Source organism: Phyllopteryx taeniolatus, chromosome 16 (genome assembly GCF_024500385.1).
Source record: "Phyllopteryx taeniolatus isolate TA_2022b chromosome 16, UOR_Ptae_1.2, whole genome shotgun sequence".
Classification (NCBI taxonomy): Eukaryota; Metazoa; Chordata; class Actinopteri; order Syngnathiformes; family Syngnathidae; genus Phyllopteryx; species Phyllopteryx taeniolatus.
Window position 1 is genome coordinate 14,666,552 of NC_084517.1, and position 18,814 is coordinate 14,685,365.

Below are 18,814 nucleotides of genomic sequence, written 5' to 3' on the forward strand. Positions count from 1 at the left end.
GCCGATTTTTCGTCTTGAGATACGAGCAAAAATTCGAGATACGGGTGTGCTTCAGACCCCCACCGCTAGATGGCGAAAGCCGATTTCACAAATTCCAGCCACCATCAATTCACATTGGTTTCCTTGCAGTGGAAGGACGACATCAGGTTGGTGGCAGTAATGAGCCATTAAGCTGGTTTCCCAACCGCCAGTTGGCAAACCAGCTTTAATTTGTACACAGGAGAACACGAAAGGACAATTAGACAATGCATTACATCTATCCAATTAACTGGAGAATTCACTTTATTGTTCAGAAAATTATCATTTATTTACTGCAAAGGATGTATCTTTGTTCATCTATCTATGCCAGCGACGTATTGTGACAGGCAGTCCAATTTGTCTTCCATTAGATGGCATAAGGTTCAATTAACCTGTGTATCCACTTTTTGTCATTCATTGAACAGAATAATAGCGTTGCGTTCAATTAAACAGGCCCTGATTTAAATAAGTTAATGTGAGTCAGTACATTTGTGAGTAAGTTGCGACGAGAGCATCATTATTTTAGTAGAGAAACGTGTGACATCTTTTTGCTCAAATAAAGTTAGGAAACACTGTATTAATGCGTGTGTCTCTGTGTGTGTGCGTGTGGAAACACTAAAACCTCAATATGTATTTTTTTTAATGTGATGACTAAATGTTTACTCCTTATATGTTTAGAATGGTAAACAACAAAGTATGTATTTATCAAAAGTTTTCGTGTGTGTTGACAACTATCAGTGTATGTAACAATGTTACTGTCATGATAAATACTCAAATTTATACGTGCTTAATTGTTTCCAAATGTGTGAATGATGAAGGGTATTGACTGTAGTTCAGATCTGCCACGTCCAATATGGCTGACGGGCTGACGAATGTTATTAAATAGAGTGGGGAAAAACAGACCGGCTGGTGACTCTACGCCCACTACGTTTCTTCTTCTTCGGATGCTCGATTGGTCCCTCCAGCCCCTTGATTGCAGCGCCCCTCAGCGTTGAAGGTAAGAAGTGCAAGTACAGTACAGAATAAACTTAATGTTCGTGTAAAATGTTGCAAGTCAAAACGGTCTTCGAACATGGCTTTCTCAGATGACGGATATAGGACAACTATTAATTCATTAAAAAATATTATAGGGGGCACCCGGATTTGAACCGGGGACCTCTTGATCTGCAGTCAAATGCTCTACCACTGAGCTATACCCCCACAACGTTATTCAATTTTAGACGAAAATAATATATAGTTTTTAGTTCTTTTTGTGGCGAGTTTTTTCACAATTTTGTTTAAGTTGTAAAAATTACAGGAAAAAATTTAATAAAAGCAGTACTTTAAAAGAACGTTCTATAAGTTGCATAAAAAAATAGCAAAGTTTGAGGAAAATTCGTAATTTTTTTTTTTTTAAATGTGATATAAAAAGAGTCTTTTTTTAAATGTTCACCCAATTGTTTTTCGGAAACCAGATATCTATTTTTGTAGAAAAAAAATGTATTTGCAAAAAAATCTGATTTTTGAGAAAAAAATTGGTCATTCGAACGCAGGATTATAAATGCATTTATTGAAAAAGTCATCATACATTCAATTTCTTGCGCCTATTGAAACTGATTATATTTGTTGTTTGACAGTTTCCACCCTCTTCACTCTTAATAATTGCTTGAACATTCGGTGTTTTAGCACTCCAGCATATACATCCACGGTGAAAAAGAACAAATCTAATCCCATGAAAATTGATCTCTGGTCCAATTTAAACATTAAATTGTGGATTTTATAGCAAAGCTAAATGAAAATATGAGTTGAAAATCATGACACCACTACTTGGTTTTCTCGCAGCACAACAACAGCAAATCCACTCACTCTTTTTAAACTCTTTACTACATGTGACATGGACAGCATTCCTCTACAAAGATTACATTTGTCTAAAACAGGGGTGTCAAACTCATTTTTGATCGCAGTTATGGTTCCACTCGGAGGGCCGTTCTGGCTGCAAACCCATATGATTGCCTCATATTATTACATATACACAAATTAATGGATAATTACTGTTGAAATCAGAAGCCAGAAAAAACTGTTTGTTCAACTACAGTATGAATCAATGTTATTTTGAAAGTGGGGTTGGTAACAAAAAAATGCTTGCAATATCAACATTTTTAAAAGTGAAGCCGATTTGCAATTTTGGTATTTTAGCGAGAAACACAAAGTCGATGCACACTCTCGCGGGCCACATAAAATGACGTGGCGGGCCGGATCTGGTCCCCGGGCCACCAGTTAGACACTTGTGGTCTAAAAGGAGTATTAGGGCTGCACTGAAAAAGAAAAAAAATAGGGGAAAAGATGTTAAAAAACGTTTTAGATTTCAGAGAAGAAAAATCTTATTCTTTGGAGAAAAATGTGAAAAGGTTTTATTATTTTGAGAAAAATTATTTTCTTTTTTGGGCGAGGGGTAAAAAAAGGTGGGGGGTAAAGTTGGTATATAAAAAAAAAAATGTGTTTACTGTTTTTTTAAGTTGGTATTTTCTGAGAAAAAAAAGTTGGGTATTTTTGAGAGATAAAATGTTATAAACGAAAAAAGTCATTTTTTTCTTTTTCTCTTTAAAAAATAAAATTTTAAGAAAAAGTTGGATATTATCAACGAAAGAGTCTATATAATCTTTACGAACCAAGTTGTAAATCTTTGAGGAAAAAGTTGGTAGTTTTTTCACAAAATATAGTAAAACATTGTATATTCCAGAGAAAAAAGTATTTTTTAAGTATTTGGTTTTTCAGAAAAAAAGTTTAATATTTTCTTGAAAAAAGTCTACATTTCAAGGGAGAAGACATTTTATCAAGAAAAAGTTATATATATTTTTTAGAAAGAATGCTGTGTTTTCTTCAAGGAAAAAGTTTGATTATTATATTGCTTTTTTAAAAAGTTGTCCAAAAGTTGTCAATTTCAGAGACTAAAAAAGTATTTTTTTTAAAATAGTTTGTATTTTCCAAGGTAATTTTTTTTTTTTGAAGGAAATGTTTTTTTTTTTTTTTTTTTTAGAAAAAGTCTATTTTTTCAGAAGAAACGGGTTATACATTTTAAAGGGAAGCAGTTAGTAATTATTTAAAGAAAAAATAATGTTTTGGAAAAAAGTTAGTATTTATTCAGTGAAAAAAGTAGTTTTTCTTTTAAAATTGTATATTTTCTTAAAAAATATATATTTTATGAGAGAGAATTCATTGTTTTCCAAAAGGTTTTGTGTATTTTTGAAAAAAAAAATATCACAAGGAGCATGTAGTATATTTAAAGAAAAGTTAAAAGTTAAAAATGTTCTATATTTTCGAGAAAAAAAGTAGGGTTTTTTTTTCGTGAAAAAGTTGTCAAAAAGTTGTAAAGTTCAGAGAAAAAAATAGTATTTTTCAAGCAAAAGATTTGGATTTTTTGAGAGGCCAATTTTTTCAAAAATATGTATTTTTGAGGGGAAAAAATGCAAGTTGTGTATGGTGTTTCAGAGAAAATAATTTTTATTTTTTTCAAGAAAGGTCATTTTTTTCTGAGAAAAAAGTCATATTTTCAGTAAAAAGGAATATTTTATTGGGGGAAAAAAAGTCATTTTAAAAGAACATAAAATTGATTTCTGAGAAAAAAGTCTTATATTTTCTGAGAAAATTTTACCATTTTACAGGAATAACATCTGTGATAGGGAAAAAAAAATCATGTGAAAAATAAAATATTAATTTGTATTGTTGCAGTGTAATTATGTATTATTCTTTTGAGTGTGGTGCTAATACTCCTTTGTAAAAAAATGTGCAAAACATGTTAATGGAACGTGATGGCACGGTGCCGACTGGTTAGGCCACCTGCCTTACAGTTCTGAGGACCCAGGCTCAAATCCGGCCTCGCATGTATGGAGTTTGCATGTTCTCCCCGTGCCTGGGTGGGTTTTCTCCGGGTACGCCGGTTTCCTCCCACATCCCAAAAACATGCATGGTAGGTTAATTGACAACTCTAAATTGCCCGTAGGTGTGAATGTGAGTGCGAATGGTTGTTTGTTTCTATGTGCCCTGCGATTGGCTGGCGACCAGTTCAGGGTGACCCCGCCTCTCGCCCAAAGATAGCTGGGATAGGCTCCGGAAACGCCCGCGACCCTAGTGAGGATAAACGGTACAGAAAGTGGATGGATTGATGGATGTTAATGCAAAGTAAAAGTGTATCAAGTGTTCTTTTCCCTTTCAAAGCGCCTCCAGCATATGTACAGTACATCTCTTTGCTCTTTTCTTCAACATCAACATTTTTTCAAAACATTCTTTTTGTTTTCTCGTGTGCGAACGTGGATCTGTGCGTGTGCGTGTGCGTGTGTGTGTGTGTGTGTGTGTGTGTGTGGAGGGAGGGGCAAAGTGCTGCACAGCAGCGAGAGGGGGCGCTGTGGAGTCTCGAAGACCAGTGAGGTGGAAAGGAACCTGGTCAAGATGGCGGGACATTTCAAGTTTGGAACATATTCCAACATGTGTGAGGGACACGCTGAAAAGACAGAAAAAGAGACAATTAAGTGGCAACATTTTACGAGACTAAAGTCGCAATGTCAGGAGAGAAAATTATGACTTTATTCTTCCCATTGCAGAATTTTTTCAACGTACACAATTTAACCAGGTTTATGTATAGTAATTGCATTGTTTTCCCTCTAATAAACTACAACATTATCTCAAAATATTTGAAACTTTTTCCATGTACTTTTTTCCCTTCTATTTCAGCACATTTCTCCACAATTTTGATGTTATTCTGTTAACCTTTTGTTATGAAATTCTGTAACAGTATAACTTTTCCCATGTGATATTGCCATTTTTTATTCTGCTGAAACAGAATTTCTCTCACGAAATTCCATTCCTTTATCTTGCAATGTTTCAACTTTTTCAATAATTTTCACTTTATTCTTCTCACGTCCAACTTTTTTTAAAAAACATAATTTTAAACTTTTTATTGTGAAATTGCATTTTTTTCTCTCTCATAAAATGACAACTTTATCCCCCAAATTTCAATGTTACGCTCACAATGATGACATTTTTCACATACAAATTTCCTTAAATATTTCAACTTTTTTCAACGATTTTGATTTTATTGTTCTCACTGCAAAACGTATTTTTTATTTTTATTTTTTACATACGTCACATTTTAAACTGTTTATGAGCATTCACCTTCTAGCTTCCGGGGCTCCCCGGCAGGACGGGGTCCGAGACGTGCCTCTGGATCTCCGGCGCTTCCGAGGAGACCTCCAGGTGCTCGGGGAGCGACGGGAAGCGCTGGGCGGTGCCCAGCGTGCCCGGGGCCTCGGGCTGCGGCGGCGTCAGGGAAATGGTGTCGTCAGAGGCGGCCGTCACGTGGATCCCGCTGGACAGCGAGTCCTTGGACTTGGACTCGGACTCTGGACTCTAGGACGGGAAGTGGGACACGTTGGACACGCCTGTAGTCATGTCGGTGTGTGTGTGTGTGTGATACTTTACCCTTATTCTCGTAATTTCAACTTTATGATGTTTTCATTGTTATATTATGACTTTTTTTCCACGGTAAATTTGTAACTTTTTCTAGTCATACTACCAAAATGTTTGCGTTACGCTATGATGACTTTCTTTCTCTCTGAAAACTCTTTCTGGGAGCATTTCAGTTTTATTTTCATAATTGTAACTTTAAAAAAAATGTATAATTATGACCTTTTTTCAACTATTTTAATTTTGCTCTCGTAAAATTGATCTTTTCCTTGTAAAAATTAATCTTCATCTCAGATTATTTCAACTTTTTCAAAAATTTCGACTTTATTCTCATAAATTGATAACTTTTTTTTCGCATAAAATTGCGATTTAATCACGTTAAATGTTTTTTTTTTTTACATACAATTTCCAACGTTATCTCTTAATTCTGTTGTAATTACAACTTTTTGTGAATTTTAAATGTATTCTTTGATCACCTCAACTTTACTATATTTATTACTCTCCTGGTAAAATGACATATTCATTTCATAACATTTCACATAACAGTACAACTTTTTTTCCCCCTTAAGAAATTGCAACTTTTTACTAAATTATTGCAATTAAATTCTTGCAGTATCATTTTATCGCAAAATTCCAACCCTATCTCATAATATTTAGTGTCATAATAACGACCTTTTGTGTATTTCGACTTCATCTTTTCCCCACATATAATTTCCTTTTCACAACTTTGTTATTGTCAGATAACTTTATTCTCATAAAATTACAACTTTATTATCATAACAGTCCTAGCTTTTCACGCGAAATTGTGATTTATTCATCCATCCATCCATTTTTTGTACCGCTGCACTGGAGCCGATGCCAGGTATCTTCGGGCGAGAAGCGGGGTACACCCTGAACTGGTCACCCAACTTTATGTCCTAATATTGTCCTAATCACAGCTTTTCATGAATTCAAACTTTATTGATTGATCACTATTTATGATTTTTTTTTTCAGTTTTTTTTTTCTTTCCGGGAAAAATAACAACTTTATTTCATAATATTTGAACATTAGTCTTGTTATTACTAAGGACTATGATCTTTCTCGCAACTTGATTGTTGTCAGATTGACTTCTTCCTTGTAAGATTTGAACTTTTGTCTCAAAATATTTAAACCCTTTTTCACCAAGTTGGGCACACTGGGACTCACGCAAGCAGTCGTCGTGTGCGCGTACCTGCAGCAGCGAGGCGGCGCTGTCCGTCATGGGAGGGACGGCGCGGAGGGCGGGCGGCGCCGGGGCGCCGTACAGGGCGGCGGCGGCGGCGGGGGGCAGGGGGCCGGGCGACACGGCGCTGTAGGCGGGCGGCACCGGCGCCATCTGACGCTGCAGGAGCTGCAGGATGACGGTGATGTCCGCCGTCATTCGGCTCTCCAGCCTGCGGCGAGAACAAAGAGACGAGCAGTGGAACCGGTCGCCATTTGGCGCCATCTAGTGGCATGTTTGTAGAACTGAGGGGAGGAGCTTCATATAGAGACAAAAAGTGCTTTCGGTGCTTTGGTGTCATAGTTCAGGATGTATTTAGGATTTCAACTATAATTATACATTTTTGGGCGGGATTTTTGCTATTCTCAGTGGACACTATTCACTTGTGGACAGCAAGGGTTTCATGTATTATGAACTCTTAAAACGGATGAATTAGCTGTAAATTGTAATCATAGAAATGATTAAAAAAACATAAATTAAATGTGCTGCTCGAATTTAGTCTATATATTGAGTTTCACTATTTAATTACCACTTGTGAAATAAAGTACATTTTACACACTACTCCAATTTATAGAGATGCACATGTATACGGAAAATTACAATTTAGAAAATGAGCAATATGAGACAAATATGCCTTAGAGGTCACAAATTGTTTTCTGATGGCAACAGTTTGACCCTAGAATTGATTAACTCTATAAAGTACTACAATTATTTTTATTAAAAGTAATGAATCGTTATGTTGAGAAATTTTTAACTACCAATGAACGAAATGTTAAGCATACATATTGAAACTCAAACGAATGCCTTTGTGGGCCACGTGATTCGTGCGCTACCTTCAGTAGAAAGCGAAAGTAAAACATGACGCATCCTGTCAACAATAATTGCTTTTGCGCTTAACAAATACCTTATTTTTAAAAAGTATTGTTATTTTAATATGACGAAGTTGGGTTTGGAACTTTGTAATAAATCTATTTTGTAAGATTAAAACAATAGCCTGTAATGAGCTTCCAAATAGAAGGTTTCCTACGGTCCACTAGAGGTCGCTGTCCAGCCGACTCGCTTAAAAAAAGAAAATTACGCTTTATTATTATTATTATCATTATTTTTAAAAAATGATTTAAGTGTTCAGGCTTGTTTTCCCCATTTTTACCCCCTTTTTCTCCCTTTCAAGTTAGGATGAATGAATAAAGGTACATTTGCAGGTTAAGTCCAGCAGAAGGGGGTATAGCTCAGTGGTAGAGCATTTGACTGCAGATCAAGAGGTCCCCGGTTCAAATCCGGGTGCCCCCTTCCAGCGATTTTTATTTTTACATTAATTCATGATGTTGTCATAACGCCATCATCCAACATTTTGCAATATCAAGTCCCACCGGTTTAACTGAGACTGCAGCACTTCCAATCTGGACCCGAGCTCGCTAGGCCGGTCCTCGGGACAGGGGCCGGGCTGGAAGCCGGCGGTCCTGGCCGCGCACGACGAGCGTCGCTGGGCCTCGGAGTACTGGCTGGCCCGGCGGTCCGGCCAGTAGCCGTAAAGGCCCGACATGCTGACCGGAACCGCTGCTGTCAAGACAATTGCACCACATCATCTTCAACTTTGCAATTGACGACAGTTTAATACCTGATCTGGATGAAGTTGTTGTTCATTTCTTTCAGTCCTTGGTTATAAATTCAAATAAATAAAATGTTTTTAATATTGTACTAAATTATTTTAGACTAAAATATAAAAACTAAAAATATAACAAAAATAAATGAAATAAATATAATTTGTATTTATGTTCACACTTTTTAGCAAGGTACAGTAGCTAAAATAATTAAATACAATTTAAAAAATGACTGAAAAGCTTACATTTAAAAAAAAAATGAAATAGTAAAAATAACATTTTAAATCAACTAAAAAAAATTAAGAACATTTATATTAAAGTTCTATTTTGACTATTGAGCTAAATAGTACAGTAAACATGAGCTAAAAGCATTAAAAACAACTTGTTTTATTTGATTAAATATTTTATACAGCTAAAATGTAGCTATGAAAATACAATACAACTATAATTTAGTAAATTAATAAATAAATAAGAAATACAAATTTAGCTTGCAATTTACAATAACCAAAATAAACGAATAGTGTCAAATTATAGGAAAACTTAAATATATTGGAGCTAAAATAAAATACTAAATTACAATTAAAAAACAAAAGCAATCATCCATACATAACAGTAGCTAAACTAAAATAAATATTGTCTTTAAAGTGCTGTTTGTCTAGTCAGCGAAAAGAGAGCTCAATAAATTACATGAAATTAAATAACATGGAATAAAATAAAATGAAAATCAATTACATTTGTGTTTAAGGGTTGTTGTGACCGCAGAGCTAAAACTTGGAAGCAAAAAATGCATCGTATGGGAATTAATTATGGTGAAAGAAAATGATATTTTAAGGGTGTTTGATAATGTATATATTTGAAATGATAAGACAAGTGCGACAAATGTTATCCAAATGGTACTACATTCTAATAAGGTTTTTAAATGTAGCATTTTCAAACTTTCCACATCTTTCACGTGCAAACTCAGAAGCAGGTAGGTAAGGAAATGCTCAAATTTGAGCCCATTTCCACGATGCACGGACTCTTCACCTGAGTACGGTGGACCAGCGAGGTCTACGGGCTTGGCCATCCCAGGGGAGGGTCTGCTGTGCGGCAGGAGGTTGATGACAGGCGGGGGGAAGTCTCTGGCGTCTCCTCCCGGCAGAGGGAACAGCTCTCCCTTGCTGCTACGTCTCCCGCGCTTCATCTCCTCGTCGCTGGACTCAGATGAAAAAGTCTCGCTGCTGCACTGCTCGTCCCAGCGCGATGTTGCGACTCTGTGATGGTCGTCCATCGGACAAGACTGCTCGGGGTAGGTGTCCTCCCGGTCCGTGCCATCTTAATAAGGACTTTTTTTTTAAAAATGATGTAACTGTTGGGAGAGATTTTTTTGGAAAGGGGGGGTCATCACTCACCGGGTCGGTTGCGGCGTCGCGGGGAGCTTCTGTGGTGCCTGGTGCGGCGGTAGCCACATTCAGAGTCCTTGCTCGGGGTTGGCTGGTTTACTCGATCTGCCTGATACATAGCAGCTTCAGCAATGTACAAATACGAGCTTCAAGAAAATATTGGAGCAGAGTTATTGCATCTATTCATCACACACACGAGGTTTGGTCCAGCCAGCTGCGACCTCAGACCTTGTAAAGTTGACTTATCAGAGTTTTGTTTTCTTTTGTCAACACCCAATGATCAAGACTCATTGTTCACAATTTTGCGTCGACCGTGTGTCTAGTATAAGAGATGTGCCAGAAAGGTTCCAGGACTAGGGTCACAAATAAACGCTGATCCCTCATTTTTGTTACTGTCCAGAAAACCCCCTGCAATAAACCAAATCCACAAAGTAGCGACCAATTATTTCTTGTATTTTGTTTATATACTGTGCAGTGAAAGTACAGGTAGCTGTTGTGTTTTGTGCTTGCATTTTCAGCTTTTTTTTTTTTTTTTGTGTGCATGTATTTTGCAAAAATGTATTTATTCTAACCACTGGTCCGAAGAAAGTGAGTGCTGAGACGAAGCGAATGATGTCCATTCAATTAAAGCACAAAACCACAGACAAATATGAGCAAGGTGTAAGCGGAGTCAACTTGGTAAAGCAGTGTGAGTGTATTACTTATACGATAGGTACAATAGTAAAGCAAAAGGAGTCATACAGAAGTGAAAGTCTATTTTCGACACGAGTGATCTGAGTTACAAGCATGGTCACGGAACAAACTGAACTTGTAAGTCAAGTCGTCAGACAAAATGTATGTTTCATATATATCACATATTGGTTTTATTAGTTTTCTATAACCTTTGCATGTTTTATTGTTTCATAGCTTTTAGGCAGCACAGTACTTCTGTGTGTCCTTATAAATGTGCTCAGGACTGTTTTGTCTAATCTCTGTGTTTCTCTTTAATTCCCATAAAGATAAGTTTGAGTGCAGCTGGACGAAGCTAATTGTGTCACAATGTTGTGGGAATGAGAGGGGTGTATTTACTTTTCTTCTCTGTCTCTCTCACTTCGGTATAACAAAGGTGATTCTTCGCTTGCGCTTCAGTAATGAGTAACAACGACTTGTACCTTTTCCTCTCTTGGCAAAGATCTTTCTTTCTTTCATTCTTTCTTTCTTTCTTGTAATCAAAACCCACAAAGGCAAGATTGCTTCCTTTAATTATTCTGTCAGAAAAAGATTTTGCAAAAACAACACTCATTGAATCTCATGTTGTTAAGCGAAACTGGTTTCGCTGTCATTCCCCGCCTGAAATTCCTCATAATCAAACGTTAAATTTGGTAGCAATGGGACCAAATCTCTAGGAACCTGGAAATGAGCCTAAAAAGGCCATTTAAAGTGAAAAAGGCAAACTTCCTGTGCCTTTTCAGACATGGCCTATTGGGATTTTTTTTGTGGGTCTACTCATGATACGTCTACCAAATTTCATAACGTTAGGTTAAACAGGCATTGGTGGCTGCATTTTCAAAAATGTCCCCTTGCTCCGGTGGCACTCACATCTCTCAGGTTGAACGTGACCTCCAGGTTGTGCCAGAAGGTGTCGGCAAAGTCCGGGTACATGTCCAGAACCTCCATCAGGTCATCCCTCTGGATCTTGTGAAGGTCACAGTAGGTCAGCGCCCGGACGTCGGCGCTGGACTTGCCGGGCCTGCCGTACATGCTGACGGACTCGCCGAAGATGTCGTTTTTTCCTGGACACGCCCAAAAAGTTAAAAACCAAAACAAAACAAAAACACTGCGGTGAATTTTCAGCTGGAAAAGAAAGCACCCGAGCGGCTTTGAGCGGGACCGTTATTGGGGATCAATGGTGCTGCGGAATGGAAGAATAAAATGGAGCCGTGCCCAAACACCCCTGGCAACACAACACAGCAACGTGCGTGCTTGAGTGTGTGTGTTTGTGTGTGTGTGTATGAGAGTGTGTTGTGTGCGTGCGTGTGTGTTTTGAAGTGAACGCCTTTGTGGCTGGAAAAAAAGAAGACAAAAAAAAACATGCATAAAAATTCATGTTGTCTTTCGTAAATTAAATGAAATTAAATAAAACATTTAATCCAATTTAAATTGAAATTAATATAAAAAATACATTCTAATTAAAACGAGTCCTTCATTTACTTATAAGGAGAACGCCGAAGCTTTGGTGGAGTGTTCTGAATTTGAATGCCAGGCAAATAAAGCAGGTATCACACTCACCCAATATGGCCACCACCATGTCTTCGCGGAGAATTTCGATGGAGCCACCGGAGATGAAATAGAGTGCGGATAGAATGTCGCCACTGTGTACCAGGGTGTCGCCGGGCGGGGCATGGGTGGTCTTGAAACGGACGGCTAGGGCGCGCAGGCAGCCTTTGTTGGCGCCTCGGAACGCTTTGCACTGCTGCATCAGCGTGCGGTTCAGGTGCAGGCAGATGTCGGCCTGCAGGCACTCGGGGAAGCCTTTCAAGACCTGGTTGGAAACACAGTTAGCAGCTTTCAAAAGCATTTCAGGACATTTATTGCTTTCCCTGTTGCTGTGCACACTCATGGATGTACGTTTAATTAATATACAATACAATATACAATGAAAATGAAAAACAACAAAAATTCACAATGCACAAAAGTAACAGCAACAAAAAAATTAATAAAAGAAAAAGTACAAATTAAAGCAAAAATGTAATTAAAACAAAAAATAAAGAAAAAGTACAAAAACACAAAATTAAAATGAAAAAAAGAAATAAAACAATGAAAAATACAAATACTGTGAACTAAAATGAAAAGAAACAATGGAAATGAAACATGAAACATTAAAAAACAAGACCAATACAAATAAAACAAACAAAAAAACGAATCAGAAAAAATAAACAAAAATAAAAATCCAAAAAGAAAAAAGTACACAAAAAATCAAAGTTAAACAAAATAAAAACAAAAAAGTTAAAACAAATATCAATAAAACAAATACTGTACAAGTAAAATACAATTTACAATAAAAATACAAATAAAAGGAATGAAAAAAATAAATGAATACAAAATGGATATAAAAGCAAAATATAAAAATTAAAAGAACAAAAATGAAAGTTAAAAATAAATAAAAAGAAGAACAAATTGATCAAAATGTAAAGAAGGAAAAAAATGAAATGAAAAAATAAAAAACACAATAAAAACCAAGAACGACAAGATAACATTGACCAGGAGACCAGGCTTGTAAAATATTTTTTTTATCTGAGTGATATTTTCCAGCTAAATAGGGGTTGAATTAAAAAAAAGGAAAATAAAAATAAGAATATAAATAAAAGATTAAAAAAAACATAAAAAGAAAAAGAAAGAAAAACAGGAATACAATAACAAATTTAAACAAAAATAACAAAAAATAAAATGCATCAATCCATCTGTTTCCTATACCGCTTATCCGTTTGAGGACCACAGAGCGCTGCAGCCTGTCCCGGTTGACTTTGGGCGAAAGGCTGACTACACACTGAATTGGTCACAGGGCACATACGCTATAAAGACAGATGACCATTTACACTCACATTTACACTGATAATGAACCTAGGCTGCCTTCACTAAGTCAGGCAAGTGTGCCATTTTACCACCAGTGATTTAAATAACAACAAAAATAAAATTAACAACAACACACACACACAAAAAAGAAACAAGAATAAAACTAAAACACAAAAAAATAAAGGCTGGATCGGCATGTGGTTCAGGAGCAAGCAGATGTCAACCTGCAGGCATTCGGGGAGCCCGTTAAGACCTGTTTGGAGATACGGTTACTCAAGCGCACTCACGGCATTCATGTCGATGCCGTTGGTGTAGGACCAGGCGTGCTGGAAGTACTCTTCAAGACGCTGCCGCAGGCCGCCCGGGATCTGATGAAAGCGGATGAACTCTTTGACGCGCAGCATCTGCGTGTGGTAGCGCGCCGTGCCTGAGTAGAGCCTCTGGATGATGGCCGACACGTTGCCAAAGATGCTGGCGTACATCAAAGCTGCACGAGAGGAAAGCGGTAAGTTGAGCAAAATTTCAAACACACGCGTTTCCCTGTACAGTCATACTATTCTTTGCTGTCCGCTCTAATGGCTAGAACTATAACAAACCAATACCAACCAATTAATGAAAAATTAAAAAAATTATCCATCCATGCATTGCCTGTACTGCTTATCCTCAGTAGCGCGTGTGCTGGCGCCTACCCCAGCTGACGTTAGCAAACAAAGACAAAAAAAACCCCAAAAAACTAATCTTCAAACTTAGAGTCACAACTATGAGCAATTTCAAGTCTAAAATGCATGTTTTTGGAATGTAGGAGGACACCGAAGTACCCAGACTCCATACTGGAAGGCTGAATTTGAGCCCCCAACCTTACACCTGTGAAACAGATGTGGTAACCACTCAGAGACTGTGTTGCCCCCCCCCCACCCCAAAAAAAATCCCTAAAATTAAAAACAAGTATATATGAAAAAGAAAAAAGAAAGACCCAATATAGAAAAAAAGGTAAAAATAAAAACATTAGAAAAATACAAACCAAATAAGAAGAATGAAAAACAATAAAAAGAAAAATAAACAACACAAAATACAAAACCAGATTTTTTAAATAAAACAACAAAATAACAAAGACACTAATACAACAAAAAATAAATTAAAAAAAAACAAGAAAAATACAAATAAAAGAAAAATAAAATAAAATCTGAAAAATATGAATACAAAATAAAAATAAATTACAAACAACAAAAAAGAAAAAAAGAAAGACAAATATAAAAATATATATATGAAATGTAAAAACAAAAGAAAAAAAACTAATAAAAAGCTACAAAAGATAAAACTGAAAACAAAAAATGCAAATACAAACAATAACATACGTACCAAAAACAAAAATGACAAATAGAAATGATAAAACAAGAAAAAAAAGCAAACTATACAAAGAATAGATATATAATTTCAAAAATCATGATAAATTATAATTCATTTTCCACAATTATAGCCTCTGACGGCACGGTGGACGACTGGTTAGAGCGTCAGCCTCACAGTTCTAAGGACCCGGGTTCAATCCCCGGCCCCGCCTGTGTGGAGTTTGCATGTTCTCCCTGTGCCTGCGTGGGTTTTCTCCGGGCACTCCGGTTTCCTCCCACATCCCAAAAACATGCATTAATTGGAGACTCTAAATTGCCCGTAGGTGTGACTGTGAGTGCGAATGGTTGTTTGTTTGTATGTGCCCTGCGATTGGCTGGCAACCAGTTCAGGGTGTACCCCGCCTCCTACCCGATGACAGCTGGGATAGGCTCCAGCACGCCCGCGACCCTAGTGAGGAGAAGCGGCTTAGAAGATGGATGGATGGATGGATATAGCCTCTGAGACCATATTTAGAGGAAAATGGTACATGCTAAAACACTAAAACTAACCTACAGTCACTATGCTGGGTATGCTGACTGCAGAAAATGCACTCTTACGAGAGCGAGGCAGCAGATGGTAACTGCCTTTACATAAGGCAACGGAACACGGAATGCGAATACAACTCACATCCGATGAGCATGACGCAGATGGAGAAGATCTTCTCGGGGTTGGTGTTGGGCGACACGTTTCCGAAGCCGACGCTGGTGAGGCTGCTGAAGGTGAAGTAGAGCGCTGTGACGTACTTGTCCTTGATGGACGGCCCCGACGCCGCGTCGCTGTCGTTGTACTGCTTGCCGATCTGCTCGGCCAGGTTGTCCAGCCAGCCGATCTTCATGACGCCCACGCGCGCCGAGCCGGTGCGCTCCACGTTGCCGATGGCGTACCAGATGCACGCCAGCCAGTGGGCGATCAGGGCGAAGGTGCACATGAGCAAGAAGAGCACGGCGGCGCCGTACTCAGAGTAGCGGTCCAGCTTGCGGGCCACGCGCACCAAACGCAGCAGACGCGCCGTCTTCAGCAGGCCGATCAGCGTGGTCGTCTGCGGCTGGGGCGAGAGACGGCGTCTTGTTATTACTGTCAAGTAGGGCGGCAGCTTTCGAATATTTTCAGAATCGATTACTCTTCCGCTTGTCCCATCGATTCAACAAGTAATCGGATAAAAAACGAGTTTGCATTTTTCAACAACAATACCAATACAAAATATGCATGCGGGGTCGAGGTGTATTTTTGGCCACTCTTTACTTTTACTGTTGTACTACCTTTTGATTTTCTTTAGAGAAATGCAATTGGTTATTTTCTTTTTACATTCACTAAGGTACCCACGGAGTGCGTTCAATGGAAGAAAGTTTTGCTACTCACTCAAATATTTCAAAATAATACATTATAGAACCGTAATTGCATTATTATGGTTATCATACTGTGAGAATCCTATTGCGGTCCATGCAATGTTTTCGATTGGCAGTGGGTCTTGGTCCCTAGCCCCTTTGAATAGTGCACTTATTTTTTACATTTGAACAACACTGAAGAATGGGATAATATTGTGAACATTGCCCATACAGTTAATAAAGGTTTTACGACGGCCACAGTTTGACCCAGAAACAGATAGATCAGGAAACTGTCCCCCTCCTTCGACCCCTTGCCGAATATATTTCCATCTGAAATAGTTAGCTCAGCATACCCCGGATGATGAATTTACTTCGATTGATAAAAAAAAAAAAAAAAAAGCTCCATGAGCCCCCCTGTCCCCCATTGACAAATGTATTTTGGATTGGAAAAAATATAAAACTGTGGCTTTTTAAAATATTGAGTGGCTAGTAACTCTGGATAAACAGTAGCCATAGTGGCTAGTGACCAAAAACATTCATCTTAAAACCCTGTTTCCATATTTCCTTACCTCCTCCGAGCCTGAGCGGAAGATGAGCAGGTCGAAGGGTATGGCGGCCACGATGTCGATGAGGAACCAGCCCTTGAAGTAGTGCTGGGCGATGCGGCTCGGGTTGCTGACCACCTCGTCGTTGCGGTTGACATAGGTGGTCCGGAAGTTGATGAGGATGTCCACGATGAACATGACATCCACCACCAGGTCCACCACGTTGAGCGGGTTGCACGTGTAGCCACACGTCCGCCGGCGATCCTCCTCCACCTCGTTGAGAAGGAAGGCGGCCGAGTAGGGCGTGAAGATGGCCGTGTAGATGACCAGCAGCAGGATGAGCCAGTCCCACATGGCCTTGAAGGGGCTGTAGTGCAGGATGGTCCAGCGGTGGATGCGCGGCGCCTGCAGCTTGTACTCAGGAAGCACGTCAGCGCCCAGCGACAGCACCTGACGCGGAAGGAAGAGATTAATTTATTGCTCATGTACGCTCACTAGACAATTCATTAGGTACATCTGCACTTTATAAATACATATTTATATATATATATATATATATATATAAAGTTATGTGCCGCTGTACAATGAAAATCTGACTTTGATGTAACAAAAATAAATAAATACAACAGCAGTTACTGAAAAGGATAAAAAGTAAGGATACGATTAATACAAATCTAGGAAATAAATAGAACAACAACAAAAATAAAAATTAACAAAAGTGATAAAGAAATTTGCAAAAAAATAAATAACATACAAGACAACAATAAAGGTAACAATAAAAAAACGTAAATATAAAGAAAACTAAAATAAAAAATAAAGAATAAATATAATAACAAGACAAAAATACAATTAAAACCAAAGAAAATATAATACAACATATTTTTTTAAACTAAAAAAATGGGACACAAATAAAACAAATAAAGAGGAGAGTATCAATTCAAAGAGTATATTGGCCCTCATTATAATGTACTTAACATGTCTACCTAAAGAAATGTCCACTGAGTGCAGAAATGCTAATATATATATATATTTGTACTTACCATCTAGTTTTACAACAATTGATCAAACTAGTTCGTCGTATTAAACATTAAATATAAAAACAGAATAAACAGCTCTCAGTATAAAGCAGTGCATTTGTACACCCTTGCAATAATTAACATATTGTTACTTTTATACCGCAATCAAAACTATTATTATACATAAAAAGTCCTTAAGTGTGTCCAGCCTCTTCAAGAAGTGAAACAAACACAAATACTTTTTGCATCACAATCCCACTTTTAAGATTTAGGATCGCACTGATCGGTATGACAACCACAGGCTCCATCTCCAGCCTGGCATCCGCCTGCCCGCCACAACAGCACGAGAGCGAGCTCCTGCAAAGCCTCAGCAGCGCCACCTGCCTCCTTTCTTCATCTCTTCTTTTCTCCGGCATCTTTTCATGTAACAAGCTTCCTCTGAAGCGTACGTGCGCCCGGCCCAACTCTCCACAGTCCAAGTGAGTCCTGTTAAAAACGGGACCGCTTTCACCTGCTTCTGTCCCGACCATGTGACCCCATTTTGGTCTCGACCATGTGACAGGCAAATAAGTGCTGACATCGATTGATCGCCAACCGCTGAAGTGAAAATCTGAACCACCGGGGAACAGATTAATGCTCTGGCTGCAGGGCCCCGAAATCTATTTAAATATACACTGGACAGAAAAACCTCAATCAAACTAGTCATACACGCGTTAATTATGTCAGTTTCAAGGGTTCGGGCACTTTGAGGGTCACTGAGCACCTTAATCACAGTGTGGCCATTTCATACCAGAAGACAGGCCAAGTTTTGAAAACATAATAGCAAATGACAATACATGATGAGAAATGAATGAAACAATGAGGAAAAGGGGGACATCCTTCATATCTGGCAGACACTAAAAAGCTTCCACTGTTTTTCCACAACAGTCAATTTCTGACTATTCAATGTCTGCTATGACTAATCATTAAATATGATAGAACTAATTGTACAAGGTTCAAAACAAACAGGTTCCATATTTTATATTTCATTCATGCGTTAGTAGTACGTTTTATCCCTTATCTTTTTGTTTGGCTGGTAGGACAAGCGGCGTATTAGCCACATGTGCCACCTACTGCGCAATGTAGCAACAGCAAGGGGTCACCAATTGTTGTACATCTGGGGGCAATCGAAGTATTGATCAGAAAGCAAAATTATGCCACTAATATGATATTTAGCAGTTTACAGCGAGACTGAATGAATCTGATGCTTTTCATTTTGCGGCCAGGCTAATTTGCATTTCACTTTGCATGATGTCATCCGTCATGAAGA

General features: G+C 38.1%; 1 protein-coding gene and 2 non-coding genes across 4 annotated transcripts in view; 1 reads left to right on the plus strand and 2 right to left on the minus strand.

Annotated features, from left to right (window-relative positions):
• Positions 1-1,146: 1,146 nt before the first annotated feature.
• On the minus strand, positions 1,147-1,218 carry trnac-gca (transfer RNA cysteine (anticodon GCA)). The gene has a single exon. It is a non-coding gene; the product is annotated as a tRNA-Cys (tRNA).
• A 329-nt stretch (positions 1,219-1,547) lies between these two features.
• The window catches only part of kcnh6a (potassium voltage-gated channel, subfamily H (eag-related), member 6a), a 34,972-nt gene continuing 17,705 nt past the window's right edge, over positions 1,548-18,814 (minus strand). Inside the window, exons 7-17 of one of the 2 annotated variants that reach the window (XM_061750587.1) lie at positions 16,514-16,939; positions 15,247-15,664; positions 13,521-13,720; positions 11,950-12,202; positions 11,260-11,453; positions 9,691-9,790; positions 9,326-9,613; positions 8,069-8,255; positions 6,669-6,870; positions 5,167-5,400; positions 1,548-4,495 (exon numbers count right to left, since the gene is read on the minus strand). In XM_061750587.1, the coding sequence (XP_061606571.1) occupies positions 5,170-5,400; positions 6,669-6,870; positions 8,069-8,255; positions 9,326-9,613; positions 9,691-9,790; positions 11,260-11,453; positions 11,950-12,202; positions 13,521-13,720; positions 15,247-15,664; positions 16,514-16,939 (2,499 nt within the window). In that variant the 3' untranslated portion in view covers positions 1,548-4,495; positions 5,167-5,169. Of the gene's footprint in view, positions 4,496-5,166; positions 5,401-6,668; positions 6,871-8,068; positions 8,259-9,325; positions 9,614-9,690; positions 9,791-11,259; positions 11,454-11,949; positions 12,203-13,520; positions 13,721-15,246; positions 15,665-16,513; positions 16,940-18,814 lie in introns of both variants that reach the window. The other variant, XM_061750586.1, reaches the window with a different exon arrangement.
• On the plus strand, positions 7,917-7,988 carry trnac-gca (transfer RNA cysteine (anticodon GCA)). The gene has a single exon. It is a non-coding gene; the product is annotated as a tRNA-Cys (tRNA).